We start from the raw sequence: 20350 nt of genomic DNA, 5'->3' as shown, positions 1-20350 counted from the left end.
AATGAGATAACTAAAATGTAGAGCGTGGGAGCGTGCATGGCGTTTTTTGTGATATTTCCTAGGCATCCATACAGTTCCTCTACATGGTTGTTAGTTCTCTGAAACTTTGCTTCCCTGTTGCAGTGGAAGCTCTGGAGGGTCTTCACTGTTAATTTAGCTCTCCCTACAGTAAGGCCCCTTACACACTCATGCCCTGGGGTCATGGACGGTCCACAACCTGATGACAAAAGGGACAGTCGGCTGCTAGCATGCCAGAAAACTAGAGCAGAGATAAGTACTGGCAAGACTCCTTAAATTCTCTAGTAACTAGGATGATGGTGGAGGAGACAGTTAGCAAGTGGGTTTAATCTTACCCTACTACTTGCAGGAGAGGGACATCTGATATGGCTGTGATGTTAGATGTGACATTGGGGATGGACCATATGAGTATTTAAGGTAAGTAGGAGATGAGAGAAAGGTGTCATATTAATAGCCATGACAGAAACATTTATATATAGTTTTAATAGATACCACCCATCTGGGATAGCAGGATTTTGCTGGCACTAGCACCCAAAGACAGTGTGGAAGGAACGGGCCTGGTATTTCCAAATCTGAAAGTTCAGATCCCCATAACTGAGCACAAGCAACAACATGCATTTACTCCAGTCTGTGTCAATCACTAGAGCAAAAACCTTTTGAGAATGTTTTCCTGGTTCCATCCATTTGTAATGTGTCTTGGTTTCTGTTGGTTTACTGATTCTGTAGAATATGAGGTTAGGCAGGCACAGGATAGTAGACTAGCAGGAGCTAGTGGGAATTATTTACATATATTGGCTGTATTTTTTTAACCATTTCTGAAATAAGTATCTGCTTCATGAAGTGAGTAACCTGAAGAACTAAAAAGACAGAAAGCTACAATATATATAATTTAGCATAGCAGAGAACAGTACAGTTTGATATTAGCATACACTAGGCAAGGTTTGGCACTCTAGCACCTTGTTCTCTGTAAGGTCCGAGAGCAGCAACCACATTGAACTTTACTAACCTAAGCAGTGCCAGTGAAAGCAATAGAAGTAGTCCTGGTAGTAAAGTTAAGCACATATGTACGTGTTTGCAGATTGGGGCCTTCATCATAACTCACTGGGGGGAAAAAAAAATCTGTGCTTTGGAACTGAAAGTCTCCATCTTTAGTCTTAGCCCAAAAAGTGAGTTTCCATTTCCATGGAGGGAAGAAGAGTGGGGAGTTCAAGGAAAATGCCCATTTCCTTTGTATTATGGGACATGGAATAAAAATTTAAAAATTATACACAAAATGTTAAAAGAGACCCAACTTTCAGACTTGGGTGCCTAAATCTGTACTTTGGCCTCAATCTTGCAACAAGCTCCCCTATCTCCACACACAACCTCACGGACCTCCATGGTGTTCTACATGGGTAAAAGGATTCACCAATGCAGGAGTGGGAACTTAAATACATAAGATGCCTGATATTCCGGGGTGCTGGCCATCTACAACTCTCTTTGGCATCAAACATGAGCCATGTACAATTGAAAATTACACCCCCATGTTTTATAGATACTCATGGACCCAAGAAGAATTTTTCACTGTGCACACACATCCTCTTGAAACAGTTTAAACAACCTTCTGTCACCATAGTCAGCATTGTGCTGGCTGTGGGTATACATTTAACCCAGGAAGACAACACACACAACTGGGATTTGATTGAAGTTCTACTTTGAAGATTTCTTTTGAAGAGACAGAATATTAACTGAACAAAGTAAATGAAACCAGAACAGCCACAAAGTGTGATCTAAAGGTTAATAGCAATAAATCATATTATCAAGAGATCAAACACTTTAAGAAATAGAAGACAGCATTCTATAAAAGTCCGTAAGGGATAGGATAGAAATTCTATATATAAGTGAAGGGAGTATGAACAGCTAGTATAATTTTACAGCCCAGTTAAGTTTATTCGTTAAATTAACCCAATAGTGATTTTAAGTGGAATGGGGACTTATGGATTATCTTCCAGCTTCTTCAATCCATGTCCCTTCTTCACTCCACCCTAGTAACCTTGTACATGGAACTACAAAAAATGGATTCACTTCTACCACTAAGAAGTCTATTTGCACTTATTGCAATAATTGCACTACAGCACACTGAGTGGGGAAACAAGAAAGTAGTAACAATGAACCAGGTTTGAGAGAATGAAACTACAGTAGGGTTACTACATGCCCACCAAAAGCATGGTCCCAAGGACAATCCATGCAGCTATTGACTTCCCCAGGGTTATACTGAGCAAGAAGGCACTTCTTGTAGCTATACCCTGTAGAACATTCTCACTGCAAAAAAAAAAAAAAAAAAAAAAAAACAACCCACACAAAACACTTGCTTTATTTCATGAAAGCAAATGACCCCATCCCTTAACCTACAGAAACCACAGGAAATTGTTCTTTCAGAAAGGCTCCTGATCTGATCCTCAGTGCACAGCAGAAGATAGGCCTCACATGTGTTACTGTTAATTAACAAACTTTTATTAACAAGAAGAAAGTATGGGTCATTTAGATGAGTGGAAATAGGTCTCATCCAACCCAGGAGTTCATTTAAGGATGATGGCCTAGTGTGGAAGGAAAGTGAGGGGGTAGAGCCCAGGAGCAAGAGAGAGACAGACTGCCCCACGGCAAGAATTGTAGTTCCTACTACCACAAGCCTATGCTGCAGTTAGATGAGAGTCTCTCCCTTCTCTTAGGGAGACAGTCTCTCAGTGAAGATGAGCCCCAGCCAGTGCTGGACTTCAACAAGATAAGGCCCCATCCTGCTGTGGGTTCCAGAACAATTATCTGATGAGGCTCAGCACCTCCCTTTGCTGCTATGCCTGTCAGGTTTCCTTCTGGGGGGGAGAAGGGGTTAGAACTCCTTTGGAGGCAATGAGTCTCAGCCCACCCCTCCACTGAGTCAGATTCCAAGACTATAAGGAACCATTGTGATCATCTACTGTAGAAGACAAGCCCAGGAACTTCCCCAAATTCCTGGTGCATCTCTTTTTTTCAAATCAAGACCCAATATCTTCTAGAAGTTGTCAGTGATGGAGAACCTACCACAACCCTTGTTAGGTTGTTCAAGGATTAATTATGGTCACCATTAAAAGTGTACACCTTATTTCCTGTTTGAGTTTGTCTAGCTTCAACTTTCAGCCATTGCTGTGCCTTCTAGAGGTATTGTGCCAGCACCCACCCCTTCCTGCATTTGTCTTTTAGGGTAGGAGTGGACTTGACAAGTGGCTTCACTTTGCAACAGGTGCCCAGGAGGTGAGGTGGTCCTACACCAGAATACACCCTTTTAATGCATAGTTAGGGCAGGGAACATAGGTTTCCACTGGCCTACCCTGGTCAGAAAACTGGAGGCTGTTGGTTTGTTCCATCTAAAAATCAGAAGGGGCAGGTGTCCCTTCTTGTTATATAACCAGCTGTGCTATTCCAATGCAGCCCTGATACAAGGCCTCTCAAACACTGAGTGACCTGCCAAATTCTGGTTTTATATTGAGGACACTAGCTAAAGTGCTACAAGACTCTGCAAGGAATGTGGAATCTTCCCTCCATCATCCCCCGTTGGGGTTGGGTTTTTTCCTGATATGATACCTTAAAGAGTGTAAGGGACAAACCCTGTATGTTAGGTCATTTCCTGGAATTAGTTTGCTTTGTACTAGTTCCTAGGGAAACTCTTCCCCTTCAACACTGCTCTCCCAAATGAATGTTGCTATTTGTAATCTGAGCGCTATCATTCAAACCCACTTAGGAGCATTAAGTCTCCACCCCATTTTCTGCTGCCACCACTACCCATAGCCAGTCCCACTCCTGGATTTACATTTCTATTGCTGGCTGATCCAATTAATACTACATTCACAGGGATTCCTCCTGATCTTCTGAAAGAGAAGATATATACACACACACTGGCTAAAATCTGTGTGGAGGAAGACTGCATGAATAAATGCCTCACAGGGTCACATCTGTTGCTGTATAGAATGTTAGTTGAATTTCTTGGTCCCTCATTGTTGTCACCTTATGCCCTCCCTTGCTTTGTTCCAATACAATTTAGAGCATCCTATATATGCCAGTGAATGCCATGTTACAGACAAAACAGCTTGTATTCCTCTTTATTTTGAGCTCAGGTAATACATATTCCTTCTAAACACAAGAACCTGCACTGCATTCAGCTGCTCTCCCCCAGGGTGTGCTTGTCAAACAGGTACTCTCCCATGCCATTCTGGGGCACTCCCAGGCGCTTCAGGTTGGTGACATGGTCTCCCAGCTGCTTGATGGCCTTCACCTGCTCCTCCAGGTACTCAGACTCCAGGAAGTCACAGAGCTAGGGGAAAAAAAAAGACAAAAGTGGAGGTGGATTGTTCCAACCCTATAAAAATGGAGATAACACATTCGTCTCAACAAGTCAATATTGCAAGACTCCATAGTCCACTGGGGGCCTGGAAAGGAAGATAGCATGGAGCCCCCATTGCCAACTTCAGCTTTGAGGAAGGTCGCTAAAGTATGGGCAAAAGAAATCTATTCCCACCATAGTGGAGAGGGTAGAAGAATGTGAAATTAGCTTACTCAGCTGCACCTGATCTGCAATGGTCAAGCACCAAAAAATGAGGGACCCACACCAGAGTTTTAACAAGCTTTATGCTACTAAAAGTTAGCATGGAAGAGTATTGTAAGCAAGACAAGGAATAATTCCTCTGCTCTACTCTGCGCTTATTAGGCCTCAACTGGTGTATTGTGTCCAGTTCTGGCTGCCACATTTCAGGAAGTGGACAAGTTGGAGAAAATCCAGAGGAGAGCAACAAAAATGATTAAAGGTCTAGAAAATTTGACCTCTGAGGGAAAGTTAAACAAACCCAGTTTTTTCCAGTCTGGAGAAGAGACCACCAAGAGGGGACAACAGTTTTATGTACTTGAAAACTGCTGTTACAAGGAGGAGGGAGAAGAATTCTTAACCTCTGAGGATAGGACAAGAAGCGATGGGCTTAAATTGCAGCAAGGGAGGTTTAGGATGAACATTAGGAAAAACTTCCTAATGCTCAGGGTGGTTAAGCACTGGAATAAATGGCCCTAGGGAGGTTGTGGAATCTCCATCATTGGCGATTAAGATCAGGTTGGACAAACCTGTCAAGGATGGTCTAGATACTTAGTCCTGCCTTGAGTGCATGGGACTGGACGAGATGACCTCTCAAGGTACCTTCCAGTTCTATGATTAGTAAAGAAATTCCCATCAGTACTGCAAGGCAGGAAAGATACTGTAAAGTTGTCTCATGCACATGGCATGAGACTGCACAAGCCTTTCCCACCCAAACATCCAGGTAAGGTAAGAGGGAGAGAGAAGAGCCGGTAGTTCAAATCTGTCTCCTCTGAGTCATACACCTGCATTTTCTTGTGCTTTATTTCTATTGTGGCAACACTGAATGACACCAACCAGGGAGCAGATGCCCACTGTACAAAGAATCTGCTCTGATGCTCTCTTAATTTACAATTAACCTAGTACTCACATGGGGGTCACTCTTCTCAGTAGCCAGCTTGTGCAGGTCCAGTAGCGCCTGGTTCACAGTCTTCTCCAGCTGCAGGGCACATTGCAGGGCCTCCAGGCTGTTTCCCCACTCATCCCGCTCTGGTTTCTGTCAAGGCAACCAGCCATAGAAGACAAGACATCCCACCGGTCTCATTTCTGACTCACAGATAGCAGGCTCCTTTTACAAGAAACTCAAGCTATGTTGTCCTTTTTATTTCTATGAGTTACTCCATTACTTAGCAGGTCATGTAGGGGGAAAGTAAGCCAAACTCAGGGCCAATTAAGCCTACTGTAGGATGCTCTGCCAGAGCTGCTTACTCCTGATCCACCACCTCCCTAACTGTACTAGTTACGGCATTCCCTACCTCTGCCTTCATCACCAGAGTGTGCACTGCAAGAGGTTTTACTGCAGGAGATTGGGAGCCTCAAGAGGCCTTAGAATGCAGCTCCACTCAGATGTTTTTGAAGAAACATGATTGCACAAATAAAGGTTAGTAGTCTTGTAGAGGAGCAAATAGACTACAAATCCATTTGCCACTAGTAACATGCAGAATAACCCCCACCTCTAGAGTTTAAGAGATCAGCTGCTTTCTGGGTACTCACTGAAATATTTATTCACCTTGATATCCTGAAAGATAACTTGTCCCCCTCGCTTGTTCTGGTAGGTCAGGAACTTCTCTGCATGCTCCCTCTCCTCATGGGACTGCTCCTTCAGGAACTGGGCCATGTGCCTCAGGGCTACATCATCACGGTCAAAGTAGTAGGACTAGGGAGAAAGTAATGCAGAGGATATTTTCCTTGCAGTATCTCAACTCCTTGTGAGTAGTTATAAAGGGGAGGAATCTTGTCTGCATCCCTATATCACCACCTTCTGCCCCAGAAACAGTTACAGGATTCCAAATCAGTCTGTAATAGCAATCAATCACCCCCACAACCTATAGAAAGAGGTTAGGCCTTTGAATTTTAACAGTTATGCTACATGAAAGATGGGTGTAACACCTGCACATGATACACTTCTCATACAGCACTTCACTCTGAGTGAAAAATTCTGCAACATGCTCAGGTGACAACAAAAATGTCTGTTTGTTATTGAGATGGTTTACAGCATCAATGGATTTGTCCCATTCCACCTCCTCTTTCATTTTTCCACTACTTCCACCAAAGTGTCTTTACTGTTGATTTCAGCATTCTAGAGTTATCCAAAACTTGATGGAGAAAAAGGAAGTAGCTGCCCAGAATTCTAGAAGAGGGACAATTAGAGCCCTCACCACTCATGAAAGAGTAAGGTTGCTTGCAATAAGATAAATACCTTGCTATGTTTTGCTCCCTTTGGCAATCAGAAGTTAGTAACCTTGACATTTCAATTGCCATTAAGTTTGAAGGAACCACATTGAGAAAGATACCCTCTTTTGAAAACCACCAGCACATTAGGAAACACACTTCTCCAATGAATTACGGCTACAAGATTAGAGCCCTATTCAAGACAAAATTTTATATGATTTTAAGACAAAGCTACTCACCATAGATAGGTAGACATAGCTGGCATACAGCTCCATATTCACCATGCGGTTCACAGCAGCCTCACAGTCAGCATGGAAGTTCTGACACACCTGGGACTCCATTTCCCTACCTCTAAGGTGTAAAATACTCACAGAAAGATACTCTACACAACCACTATTGAAGCAAGAGCTCAACCACACAAGGATATAAAAGCCTGTCTCAGAGCACCTGGTATTAATACTGTTCTGAGAAAGACAAAAGTATGACTGACAAGCTGCTGCCATCCAATGGGAATTTCCTTTCTCACCAAGGACCCAATCAGCATTGCGGGTGGGACTATTACTGAATTTCTACAGGTGAAAGAGGTTATTAGCCATAAGACACACCTCAACAGTTGTTATGAAAGCCTTGAAAAGCAGGGAGCAATGGATACACTCCGAGAACAGCCCAATTGACCCGTTTCTTTATTGAGAAAAATGTGGCTCGCTAAGGATCACTTTTATAGGACTCAACAATGCCCATTTTGCCCTAAATGGGAAGATGGTACAGAATGGAGAATTTGAGAGACTAATACCTGCGATCCACCTAGCTTAACGTTGTGTGCAATATTTTCTTAGGTATATCAGGGCCTATACAGAAGCTCCTTGAGCTCAGGAAGTACAGGTTACTATGGCTTGTTATATCAAGAGCTCTGGAATTCCCGCCGTGGCATCATGATCTGTCCCCATATCCCAAAGTCGTGGCATAGTAAATACTGCTGCAAGGACAGAAAAGGGGCATCTGAGCGAAAGAAAAAAAGATTTGCAGAGACCAGGGGAATACAAAAGGGAATCACAAGATACAGACACAAGAAGCATGTCCTGGAAAATGATAACATCATGAAGGCAGGATGGGACCAATATGTAGAGAGGGATGTGGTTTGGGGCATTTGGCTCATGTCAGCACATCCTGTAGGGTTCCTGACAGGTCCATGTTGGCACTAACAGTCCAAGAGAAGGACCCACTGCCCAGATGTACATCTTGACTGACCTAGCTTCAAGCAATCTCATCTCCTTTTGAGTGATGTATGCATGAACGTTTTGGAAACACTCAAATGGCACAACAGAACTGGCCCTCTATTTGCTTTACGATACGGAGTTTCAAATTTCTTTACCATAACTACAGTAAAGCAACATTATAGTTAACATCCTGCAGTCCACGGTCAGCATAGTTATGTGTTTTTCTGCATAGCAACAAGGCAACTTTTTGTCCATTTATCACAAAGGCAGCACTAGGATGGCTTTACATCCTACTGCATTTGGCCTTCATGTGAAAGGTGGCACACACAGACCAACTGCTTGGAGAAAATAAGTTTATATTGTGACAAGCAGATTTAAATCTTTACCATTGTTTGATCTGGGTTTTTTTTATATCTATACACACACACACACACACGTCAATTAAGAGAACAGAGAACAAACACTTTGTATTAACCACCTGGGTTGAGTTTTTCAGTGCAGTACTGCTTACAGGGCAGCAGGCTGCATGCATATCACTAGATCCTGCTTCACCATGAGGTGTTTTTGAGTCTCAGCGTGGTGGAAACTCTGCTTGGCTGGAAGGCAGTTCTGCAGTTTGCCCAAGCTGTACAGTATTGTTAGCATCTTTGAATGGGTTGGTAATAAGGAAGTCCTCTCTTCCTGAGGGTGGATTAAACCCTCCCAGAAGTGGATAGAAATGAAAAGCTAGAAGATGTGTCTTGTCTTTAATCTGGCTTGAGAAGAAGTCTTGAACACAAGGATGGATCCCTTGTCAGATATGGGCAAGTGGAACCTAGCATGGGTGCTAAGCAGAGTGCTGTTGTCTAGCAAGCCAAGGAACAATGGGAGAAGCCTGTGTACTGCAGAGCCTGCTCACATGATATTTACACTAAAGCTTCTAATTCATGTTTTGGCCATCACCTAGAGTGAGCGCCACAAAAATGAGACAGTTTCATGAAGCAGGGACAGCGAGATGTTGTACATTTTAAAAAGCAAGCGTTGTGTTGCGTTGCAAGAGGTAAGGAAAGATAGCTCAAAAATAGGTTTCACTCACCAATTCTAAATGTGGGCTTTTGTCATTCCCACAGCAGATGCAATTATTGTTACAGGTGAGTTGGGAGTTCCTCTAACAGCCCATGAAGGGATCTTTTTTAATAGTGATGGTAAGCAGCTCAGTGTTTCGGCTATCCAACCAACTTTGATCACTGCAAAGAGGTCTGAGTTTGAGAAAGCGTGAGCACCTACCTTTTGAAAGTCAGGCCTTTTTAAGGCCTCATACTTAGCAGAAAACAGACAAATTACTCTGCCAATGTTTAGCCCTATAATCTGAGGAAATGGACATCAGTAATGTAGCGTGCTTTATTCAGCTCAATTTCACATTCATTGTCTGATTAAGCAGCTATTAGACTACTGAGAGGACCAAGTGATGAGTAAGGTTAACTGATTAAGGGCAGAGTAGAGCCTTATAATTATGTAGTCCCAATATCCTGTCTGCCACTGATGAGCACTGTTTCCCAAACGCAGCCACCAGGGAATTTTTCTGCAGCCACAACAGCCCCCAGGTGGAAATGAGCATGAGCAAAGCAGCAGCCCCTCCCTGCAGCACCCAGCTGTTGCTCCTGACTGCCTTGCTGTTTGTTGTCACCACCAGCAGGGGGCCAGCAGCCTGCATCACACAGCCTCTGGGGGGACTCTAGGCAGCACCTCTGCAGACACACAGGGCCAGTGTGTGTGCTTAGTGGTTTTGGGCCATGACAGCAGGGGGTCAGGTTTAGAAAAATATTCAGAGCAGCCACTAGTGAGAGTTAGTGGCCACACTCTGAGGCCACCAAAAAAATAGTTCCAAGAACCCCTGCACTAGAGAACCTCGCTTCATAAGGTTAACCAGAGACCAATAAATTTACTACCCACTGGTTAGTGAGAGTTTTGCATTAACTTTGACAGATATTTCTGTGCTGTAGAAACTACTGCAGCATATTTACATGCTAGTTTAAAGCAGCTTTGTGGTTCTTACCCAGGGGTCTGGTTTTAGAGATTATCCATATGTCCTAAAAATAGGAAGGGCCTTATAGCTTCCCTCTCACTCTAGTACAAGATCACACACAGAGAGAAGATTTTGCAGACAAATTGCAGCAGCTGTGCCAGTGAAACTATTTCCCTCACCTACCAGTCTTCCCCCAGCTGATTTTTTGAACCTATTTATCTCCTACTGAGAACCTTTCTTGCCTTCAGCTACTCAGCTTGAGCCCCAGACAGAAGACAGCATAGCTACAGTAGAGTGAGGAAAAAAAAATACCCACATGCCCCAGGTTTTATTCTCAGACAATAAAAAAAAAAAAAAAAGTCAAGCAACAAATTTCAGCTCCGCTATGGGTGTCAGTCTTCAGGACCAGCATGCAGCTGCTCCTGTCCAGGCTGTGCTTGTCAAACCGGGACTCTCCTGTACCATTCTGGGGCACTCCCAGGTTGGTGAGGTGGTCTCCCAGCTGCTTGGTAGCCTTCACTTGCTCCTCCATTAGTGGGACTCCTGGAGTCACAGCTGCAGTAAAAGGAGAAACCCAGTCCAGCCCTTTTGCACTTCACAGTCATGATTAGACCAGGTCAATATTTTGCCATCTCGTTACTACAGAAGATAAAATGCAGAGGTTGGTTCTGCCTCAAGGTCTGGCTGCAGTAGCTAGTTTGAGGACTAATGAAAAAAGCCACTGCAAGTGATAAACAGCCGATAGCCTACTGCTCAGGCACCCTTGACCCAAGTCCATGCAAAAATGGAGACAACTGGTACAGCAGTTGCTTTGTAAGTAGGTTGCCACATCTTGGAGGGACCTGGGCTCCTAGATGGAGAGTAGAACCTGGGCCACTGTGGTGAGGGTTGGGAGAGAGAGAAAGAAGAACTACATAACACGCAAAAACTGCAGCCCATGTATAACTGGAGCCAGAAAAAAAAAAAAAAAAAAACCACACACTGGAACCTCAGCTCTAGAAATAGGACTGCGTGGGGTGGGAGGGAAGATCAGATCCTCCACACTGCAAACCTCTATGTTAGTAGCAGATTGAGACTGGACCCAGTCTCCCCAGAAAGCAACGTGTCTTCCTTTTGTTTCTCCCTCCCCTCCCAATATCAGGGTCTCACACACACACACACACCCCCAACCCCCTGCTGGTAAGTCAGAGGTTTCCTCACACAACGCTAGAGGCTCACAAGACTCCTCCCCACTGGGATGGATCAAAGAGGACTAGGAGTTCCCTTACACAGCACAGATAACAGTAGGGAACTTTAACTGCATAACCTTGCTTCTAGCTGCAAACACATCCAAGGCAATGGTTCTCAAACTTACATCTCCCCCCACCCAAAAAACCATACCTTATGGCCACCCAGCTCTGAAAGCAGTGCTGAGCCAGCCCAGGAGTAAAGGAGGTACTCTTTCACAGCAGGCTTGGCACCCTATTGCCACCCTTACTTCTGCACTGGTTCTGCCAGCCCAAGCCTTGCCGCCTCCTGGTGAAGGATTGGGGTGGAAGAGCTGTAGCCCAGGTGGCAGGGCTCTGGCTGTCCCCTTTATCCCTACTTCCCAGGTGTGTGCAGCCCCTCCGCATGAGCCCCAGCCATCCAGGGTGGCCAGCCAGAGCTCTTAGAACCATTGAGCTAAGGGGAACTCATGCTGTGATTTCACACCACCACCCCAAAGTCACTTCCTGGCAGACAGTTCCCTGCACCATTGCCCCATGGAGACACTGACCCATCATAGCTCTTCTACCACCAGTTCTTTAGTCTCAAAACACAAGACACACTACTACTCAGGAACATGCTTCAGTCATTTCCCCTCTCACCTCACAAGAGGCCTGCTCTTCTTAGTGAGTCACTACACATTAGCATTCATCCACTACAGCGTGTGTGGAGAAGCCAGCCTGCATCCCCAGTTTGAGTAATATCACATGAGCCAGGTTACACCAGAAAGCAGAGATTTTATTCTTGGTATTTAGGTAAGACAAGGCATCTATTTTCTGATCTATATCCAGAGTAATGCAGCTATGACATCATGATCTACACTATGGGTCAGGTCCCTAGTAGGGAGCTCAGCTGCTCTCCCGCAGGGTGTGCTTGTCGAACAGGTACTCTCCCATGCCATTCTGGGGCACTTCCAGGCGCTTCAGGTTGGTGACATGGTCTCCCAGCTGCTTGATGGCCTTCACCTGCTCCTCCAGGTACTCAGACTCCAAGAAGTCACATAACTGCAAAAGGAAAGAGGGACTCACTCCTGCTCCTATAGGCACAGCTGCCAAACTTAGAAGCTACAACAGTCTTCTAGTGACCAGTATAGGCAGGCCTGAGAACCATGTGTTTAACTCAAGACTTCACCCATTGGTTAACTGGCCCTCATTTCATAAGTTTCTATTTCACCGATTTGACTTTTGAGGATGCTCAGTGGCTCAGTCACTGAGCAAGCAGACTTCTACATCAGAAGAAAGTATTAGGGCCAGCTCTTGTAGCAGTTCCAACTCTATAAGACTCAAAAGGTGCATGCTGAGTCCAGCAGAAGGGTAAAAATATTCCTTGTCAGGGATGTATACCTGAAGGGTCAGAATGAGCATTTGTGCAAATGCAAGTTCCTTCTTGCCTACCCGTGCACACTCGTCCATGGCCAGGTCTGAAACCTCAGGGTAGGTCTCTCCCCCTCCCTGACAGCAATCTAACTAAAAGCAAAGCTTTCGCAGGGGCAACTTAGCCTACTGATACACCCCGGTCAGTGGCCACACACCACATAGTTCCCATGTGGAAGCAGCCTGTTCTGGTGCCAACACAGCACGCAACACAGGGATTGCTCCCAGGGAAGAGGCGGCTGCTAACCAGACAGCTGTAGAAGAGTTAGCTGCAAAATAATCCTTACCTTCTCCTGCCCTCCCACATTAGGATTTTTCAGTCTGCAATTAGGGGGGAGGGATAGGTCAGTGGTTTGAGCAGAGGCCTGCTAAACCCAGGGTTGCGAGTTCAATCCTTGAGGGGGCTATTTAGGGATCTGGGGCAAAAACTGGGGACAGGTCCTGCTTTGAGCAGGGGGTTAGACTAGATGACCTCCTGAGACCCCTTCCAACCCTGATATTCTATGATCTATCTTCTAAAATGCTGGTCCAGACAAACCTTCTCTTCTGATACCATCAACCCACGTAAAACAATTAACTCACATGGGGGTCATTCCTCTCCATAGCCAGCTTGTGCAGGTCCAGTAGCGCCTGGTTCAGAGTCTTCTCCAGCTGCAGGGCACACTGCAAGGCCTCCAGGCTGTTCCCCCACTCATCCCGCTCTGGCTTCTGTAAAGGAGGCGGCCACGGAAGAGAACCAGACATCACTCTCCTGGTTACCAAATTGTAATTTTGCATCCAAAATAGCTTTCCACCCCCACCAAAAACAGCACTATTCATCCTTTTATTTAAAGTTCTATAATTATGAACTAAAGCCATTGCTTATGAAGTGATGGAGCAGATGGCCTGGTCACAGCTAAGCAAACCTAGTCTGTGCTTTTAGCACTATCAGAGGCCCACCCATGCCTTCAGATACCCTTTACTAGAGGGTCAAAGGCTGATGCTTTTGAGACATGCAGCTCTAATTTACCACAGGAATAACTCCATTTGGGATAATCAGAGATCTCCCAAGGAAGGCCCATTGCTTTCCCCTTAGAAAAAGCAAGTTCTACCTCTACCCCCACTCATGGTGATTAACCTCAGTCTAGAGTCCACTCCCCCACCCTCCCAGGGAGGCACATTGATTTGTTACATACCTTGATGTCCTGTAGGACAATGCGGCCCCCTCGCTTGTTCTGGTATTTCAGGAACTTCTCTGTATGCTCCCGCTCCTCATGGGACTGCTCCTTCAGGAACTGGGCCACATGCTTCAGGGCCACATCATCACGGTCGAAGTAGTAGGACTGAGGAAGAGTCCAGGAGATCAGTGAAGGTACTACAGCCTCAAGCTGACAACAGCATATAATCAATCCTTAAACTTAACAAGGAACATGTCTGCTCATATTAACAAGTTTTCCCACAAAGAAGCCTCAGAAATGGCTTGTAGGAGTCAGACTCAGAGGCTTCTCCACTAACAAGTCACAAAACCACAAGTGTCAGAAATAGTCTTATCCCCGCACTGCTCTCCTGTATTGTCCACTCATACAGGATAAAAGGTACAGCATACAGCTAGAGTACTTTAAAAAAAAACATACAGTAGCAGACAAGCTAGCTCTCATATGAACTAAAACAAATTGATTTGAAAAAGCCTAACAGCACAGCTCTTGTACTACACTCACCATGGACAAGTAAACATAGCCGGCATACAGCTCCAGGTTTACCATGCTGTTGACAGCAGCTTCACATTCAGGATGGAAGTTCTGGCGCACCTGGGACTCCATTCTTCTATCTGGAAGATTTAGCTGGAAAGGATCTCAAGAAATTTCTAGGGATACTAAACACTACTAAGAACAGAGCCTAGTAAAATACCAGAAATGTTCTTTGTCACAGATGGTATTAATACTGACCAGAGCAGGGAGTGGGTGTGATTAACAGCTGCTGCTGTCCAATAGAAATGTCCTTCTTCCCTACAGCACCAGTCACCTTTGAGGGCTGGATCCTAACACAGTATCCACAGGTGAGGGCGTGACTCAGCAGTAGGACCACCCTTGTTGCCACATTACCCCTGGAGCAATGGGGGAGATTGACAGTTTGTTATTAGATGAAAATTAGGAGTATTCACCAAATTAATCCAGTTTCCTACAAACCCTTCGGATACAGAGAAGGTAGCAAATGGAAGGCTTTATTGCTTACCCCTTCCCAAAGTGTCCCTAGGTCAGTGTTTCTCTAACATATTACACCTGGGGAACCCTGGTCATTTTCTTCCAGTATTCAGAAGGCTCTCAGACAACCGATGAAAATGTTATTAAAGACACGGAGGCCCTGTCATCTGAAGACATATTGAAACTATTTAGTCTGGAGAAGAGATGAAAAAAGAGGGGACCTGAGTGAGACATAAAATAAAGAAGGTATGGAGACTTTAAATTGGGTGCTCTTTCATCATTAGAAGAGAACAATGAGATATCCAATAAAATGAAAGAGATTTAGAATGGATGAAAGGAAATGCTTCTAGGCACAGTACATATATATCCTGTGGATCTCACTGCCGGAAGATACAGGATTGAGGGCAAAAGCTTAAAAGGATTTTTATAAGATATTAAATATGTATATGACTGAGAACATGCAGTTTCTTTAGATCAGATAAAACATGGTTAAATGGGGGAGATGGCCCCTCATGCTTTAGGGCATGTACCAGCTGCCAGCGTCAAAAGTTACAGAGTTGATTGGCTCATGCCTTTTTCTTTAAAGAAACAGAAAACTGCAGAGTTAACCCCCTTGTTCCACCCAGAACTCTGAGCAGAACCTATTTTTGGTCCAATAAAAGGCAGCAGCTTATTTCCCCCTGTTAAGTGTAATCTAAGCATTTTGTATTGCTGTACACTTCTCTCATGCTGGAAGAGAGATTGTTGGGGGTCAAATTTTACAGGCACCCATGCAACCTAATGCAGAACAGGTTTTAATTCCTGTTAGCTATGCAATAGACCTTGGCCCTTTCAGAAGCTGTTTAGCAAATAAGGAAGAATCACCCCCTGGGCAGGGTATTAACTTGGGACCTCAAAGACCTGGGTTCAATTCCCTGCTCTCCTACAGGCATCCATAGGTAAGTCATTTAGTCTTCCTGTGCCTTCTGTAAAATGGGGATAATGTACTTTCTTGCCAGGGTAGGTGTGGGGTGTTCTGAGGATTAAAACATTGTGAATTGCTCAGATACGACAGTAATAGGAGCCAGATGAGTGTCTTAGATAGGGGAGCTGGATTATATGACTTTGGTTATTTCAGCAGTGTTCTATGGCTTCCTTTCTGTTTTCCTCACCTTGGTAACCTTGAAATATTGCAAGAGTTAGGGCAGAATGCATAGTCCATGGGAGAAGTTGAAGGCAAAGTTGAAGCTCACTTTATTTGACCGACTGGTTACAAATATATAATCTCAACTATATGGTGTCCATCATTGCATGGTTTGAAAAATCTAATACTGACGTTTCAGTGCTCATTGGACACATCACTTCATCTCTTTCTGCCTCCGCTAATGCTCAGTACAATTTCTATATTATCTCCCGGAGAGTGGAAGTTAGAGAAATAATTATTGTTTGTAAAGCACTTTGGGAGCTATAGTGAATATATGCTAGAGAAGAGCAAAGCGCTAGCTATTAATCTGTGATCATGTTTACACAGCAGTACTCAGCTTTTCTATATTCTGCTTGTGACTGAGATGTCTCAGCCATTTTGTTTCTGGATTCTTTTATCTCCGCTCCATTGTCTAGAATATAAGCAATGAACACAAAGATTAGTCAATTATTAGCTGCTGCATCACCTAAAATATGGGCTGCAAGATCCTTTGGTCTTTTTATTGCCGAAGCAGTTTTTTCCAGAGAGAAGCATTAAGGGACAGCACCTCAGATGGTGCTCAACTGAATATCACTGGCTCCTGTCTTAGATCTCTCACAGGGGCACTCCATTCCTGTATCCAGAGCTGCTCCTTGTGCGACAATTTGAAGACCCATTTTTCAGAACCCTTTACTACGCTGCTTTCAGATGTAGTCTTTTCGGGACCTATTCGACGCTCCTTACTCACGTAACACTTCCATTAAAGGCTACACGGGCAAAACGCAGCACTGGCCTACAAGCAGGCACAATTCCCAGTGCCGTTAATGGACGTTGTGCCCATTCATACCCATGCTGAATTTGGTCCTGCAAAGTTTATCTTTATAGAGTGCTGGATGAGGCTTGTGTCTGGTTCTTCTCATTGCTGAACTGCCATAGAAACGGGTTTTCTCCTTTTATTACAATGTGGTTGTGCTTTTCCCCCACCATTTTATTCATGCACTGGGGGTGACGATTGCAGCATTTATGCTGGGTTGTAAGCGAGTTGCCTTTTTTTAAGTGCCACTGATAGGAATACCAGCTTTTTATTAGGGGTAGACCATGTCTATGGGGCAGAACTGGAGATGTTTTCTATCCTGTATGTCTCTGCTAAAGCAGCAATAACTCAATTAAACCTGGCAGGGTCCTTCTGCCCTTTGGAGCATAATGACTATGGGAACATTAGCAAACCATGTCTGACACATTGCTACTAACTGAAACAGGAGCTGGACATTTCTACTGTCATCATGTGTTTGCTTCTCTACAGTAAACCAGGAAACATGAAGAACCAGGAATTTGTACCACTGCACTGAGGTTTCAAATATCCATGTGTAATTCTGGGAGCAGGGGGGTTGGACACAGCAGCTTCTTTAGCAGTAATGATGCAGGAAAGCTGCTCAAATGGATTTGTACTCCCCTTTTTTCTGGTTTCATGTCATCTCTATTTGTACTCCCTGAGTTACCTGTAGAGCTGGTCTTACACACTACAACGTGCATCCAGGTCCACATTTCAGCCATTAGACCCCCCCCCCCCCCGCCCCCAATTTGCTTGATACACAGCTCAGGTTTGCTGAAAGCGCCACCAGTCTGCAAGGTCCTCGCTAAATCTCAGGGCTGTAAAGAAACTTGAAGCCACAAGCACTGCTTTAGCGGGTTTGGAATCTTATTAAAACTATTTTATTCAGGTCTCTTTGGTGGTGCCAATAAATCAGTCAACTGAATAGGCTTGTACCAGGGACTAAAGAAAGCCCAAAGGATCAGTTACAAAGTTCAAAAAACACATTTCCTTCGCCAGTTTCATCACCCTGATACTGTGACAATCTCTTTATCTTAACACATAAGGGGATTTCAAACTTATAAAAGAATATTTTAGAGGCTTCAATCTGTCAAGTGTGCAAATTTCTTGTTTTTCCTTTCCTCTCCATCTATCCATTATGTTGGCAGGACTGTCATCGCCACATGTTTTTTGTTTTAGAAAACTTTCACAGGTCCCCCAGTTTGGAGACACTACTGAATTTCACTCAAATACGAGGTCAAGCAAGAGGTATTAGGCAGGATTCCATTGTGGAAATATGGTTAGTAATGAGACTAATTAGATTTTGATACTTCAGACTGGTATGGGCAGGGTCAGTCCTCTGATCTTGTTAGGTTTTAAAGGGATTATGGGAATGACACTTCCCCACCACCCCTGCAGTATTTCTGCACTATAGGCCACCTCAAGCTCCTCTTTAAATACAGTGTAACTACAAACAGATGTAGCTAAAGTTTGGGTACATTATGCTGTTTTCTAAAGTACAGAATCACCAATCATTTTTAATTTTAGGGAAGTAACTGTACTGACTTGCAATATCAAAAGAGCAGCTGAGGCTGTTGGATTGTGTCTCCTCCTCCCAATACAATTAGAATAAACTCATAATTGCCCAATTCTTGGTGTTCTCAGAATTGTCCAATTAAACAAGCACTCTCAAGTCTAACTGGATTGTGTTCTCTGGCTTTAGACCTCCGCTGTAGCGCTGAGTGGGTAAAGAAATAATGAGTATTTTCAACATAAGCTTATTTCTGAGATTTCTATGACTTTCTGCTCTTGGTTAGCCCAGAGGTAACAGGTAAAGAGCCTCTCTCTCACTATGGCAGCACTTTTGCTTTCAGCCCCATTAAAAGCAGAGTGGTCGGGAAACAAACGAGAATGGTGCTCTGAACATGTCATACCATGGCTCTGAGGACATGTCATCTTTTCTGACCACATGGCACTGCCCCTCGGCACCTTCCCAGAGAAGAGGCACTAACTCTGACTGTCCTGGCCAGATTTTGGTAGTAACATTATCTGTCCTCTGCAGTTTGAGCAGCATAAATTGTTATGACAGCTCCTAACCCTTAAACAATTGTCCTGTGTCACCCAAGCAGATGCAGATGGATGAAGTATTCTGTGGCTATAGCTGAATCTCTGTCGTGTTACTGTTAGGGACCCTTGCAGATGAAAGATACTATGTAGAACTAAGATATTAGAAAGAGGATAAACCCACTGCCCCGCAATTAACTCCCTGCAAGGCCTTCATTCCATACAATCGTTTTGCCAAGCCTTACATTCTTTTTGTGATGACCCAACAACTAATGTGTGTTACATAGCAGAAGATACAGACACTGTAAATGGAGTTTTCATACAGCCCCAAGGCAGTTTTCACATTTCTATTATGCCTCCTAAAGATCTATGGCCTGAGTTTCAGAGATGCTGAGCGCATGTAGCTCCCATTGCCGGCAAAGGCAGCTGGAGTTTCTCAGCACGGTCTGAAAGTCAGACTTATGGTTTTACCCAGTTATGGCTGTTTTAAACCTACTTCCTTCCATGCAAATACTGACTATAGGCCTGCAGGAAGAAAACCTGGGTAAAGGGAATACTAGGCACAAGGAGAAACACACAGCCTTTAAAATCTAATATTGCATTTTAGATGGACAAAACCAGAATGGATAAGTGGCCATGAGCAACTGAGAACTCTTGAGCTGTAGCCACAGCAGTGTCCTTACAGACTGAAAGACTCGGGCCCAGGGGGAATTTAGGTTCCTAAATTAAAATCAATTAAAATCCTGTATTAATGGAAGTTAGGAGCCTGAATACCTTTGAGGATCTGGCCCTCAGCATAGAGAAGAACAAACGCATGGGAGTTACACAGCTAAATCTGCCTATTGTATTAATTTAGATGGAATATATGGGCTCAGAGAGTCAAAGGTGTTAACATAAGCCAGTCACTGTCCAACATTAAATAGTTTTCAACCAGGTTTGGGTTTGGTATACAGAGACTTCAGCCTGCTTAGTACCATGGCAAACGTCTGCTAAACCTTTTACTAAAGATGCAGAAAAGAAGAAAAAACGGTTCAAGCATTTGAAATGTAAAGTATTAAATAAGTCTTTTATTTTATCAACACCCTTTATTCCCTTTCTCTCCAGCTAGAGGGTGAGGGAGTTTATACGGCAAAATCCCATGTTTGACAGTCTTTTAGATGGTATTTTACAACAGTTTTACAGCAATGTTGTAAAACTATACAGTTTTGATCAGCTAAGCCAGACACAGAAGGAAAAAAAGAGAGAGATGGGAAAGAGGAGAAATAAGGGGGGAGTAGGTCTCACATCCCAGGTGGTCCCACGAGTCAGCCAGAGCCAGTGGAGGTGGCAATATCATCTGGGTCCCTCTTTCTGGCCCGGCTAGAACAGCTCTCAGGATCCGATGACAAAGATCCAGCAGTGTTACAGTGGATCCCAGCTTCTTTCATTCAGTAATTGTTGCACTCATGCTTCTCCCCCTGATTTTTCAAGTAT

The 20350-nt window shown here is 44.1% G+C and overlaps 2 protein-coding genes across 3 annotated transcripts; both read right to left on the bottom strand.

The window, feature by feature from the left end:
- Positions 1–4114: 4114 nt before the first annotated feature.
- On the bottom strand, positions 4115–7260 carry LOC102943826 (ferritin heavy chain A). Its single transcript, XM_007053987.3, has 4 exons — positions 7060–7260; positions 6159–6305; positions 5520–5645; positions 4115–4342 (listed from the first exon to the last, which is right to left on the bottom strand). Exons 1-4 carry the CDS (start codon positions 7159–7161, stop codon positions 4187–4189), a joined length of 531 nt encoding a protein of 176 aa, XP_007054049.1. The 5' UTR covers positions 7162–7260; the 3' UTR covers positions 4115–4186.
- Positions 7261–12004: 4744 nt separating this feature from the next.
- On the bottom strand, positions 12005–14742 carry LOC102943606 (ferritin heavy chain A-like). 2 transcript variants are annotated; one of them, XM_007053986.3, is made up of 4 exons: positions 14358–14742; positions 13836–13982; positions 13243–13368; positions 12005–12291 (listed from the first exon to the last, which is right to left on the bottom strand). In XM_007053986.3, the coding sequence occupies exons 1-4, from the start codon at positions 14457–14459 to the stop codon at positions 12136–12138; spliced, it is 531 nt and encodes a 176-aa protein (XP_007054048.2). In that variant the 5' UTR covers positions 14460–14742; the 3' UTR covers positions 12005–12135. The 2 variants fall into 2 exon arrangements, with proteins under 2 accessions (XP_007054048.2, XP_043382154.1); XM_043526219.1 differs by having other exon boundaries at positions 13836–14027; positions 14358–14557.
- Between the last annotated feature and the right edge of the window lie 5608 nt (positions 14743–20350).

This window comes from Chelonia mydas, chromosome 12, assembly GCF_015237465.2.
Source record: "Chelonia mydas isolate rCheMyd1 chromosome 12, rCheMyd1.pri.v2, whole genome shotgun sequence".
Classification (NCBI taxonomy): Eukaryota; Metazoa; Chordata; order Testudines; family Cheloniidae; genus Chelonia; species Chelonia mydas.
This window is presented reverse-complemented; position numbering and strand designations above follow the sequence as displayed.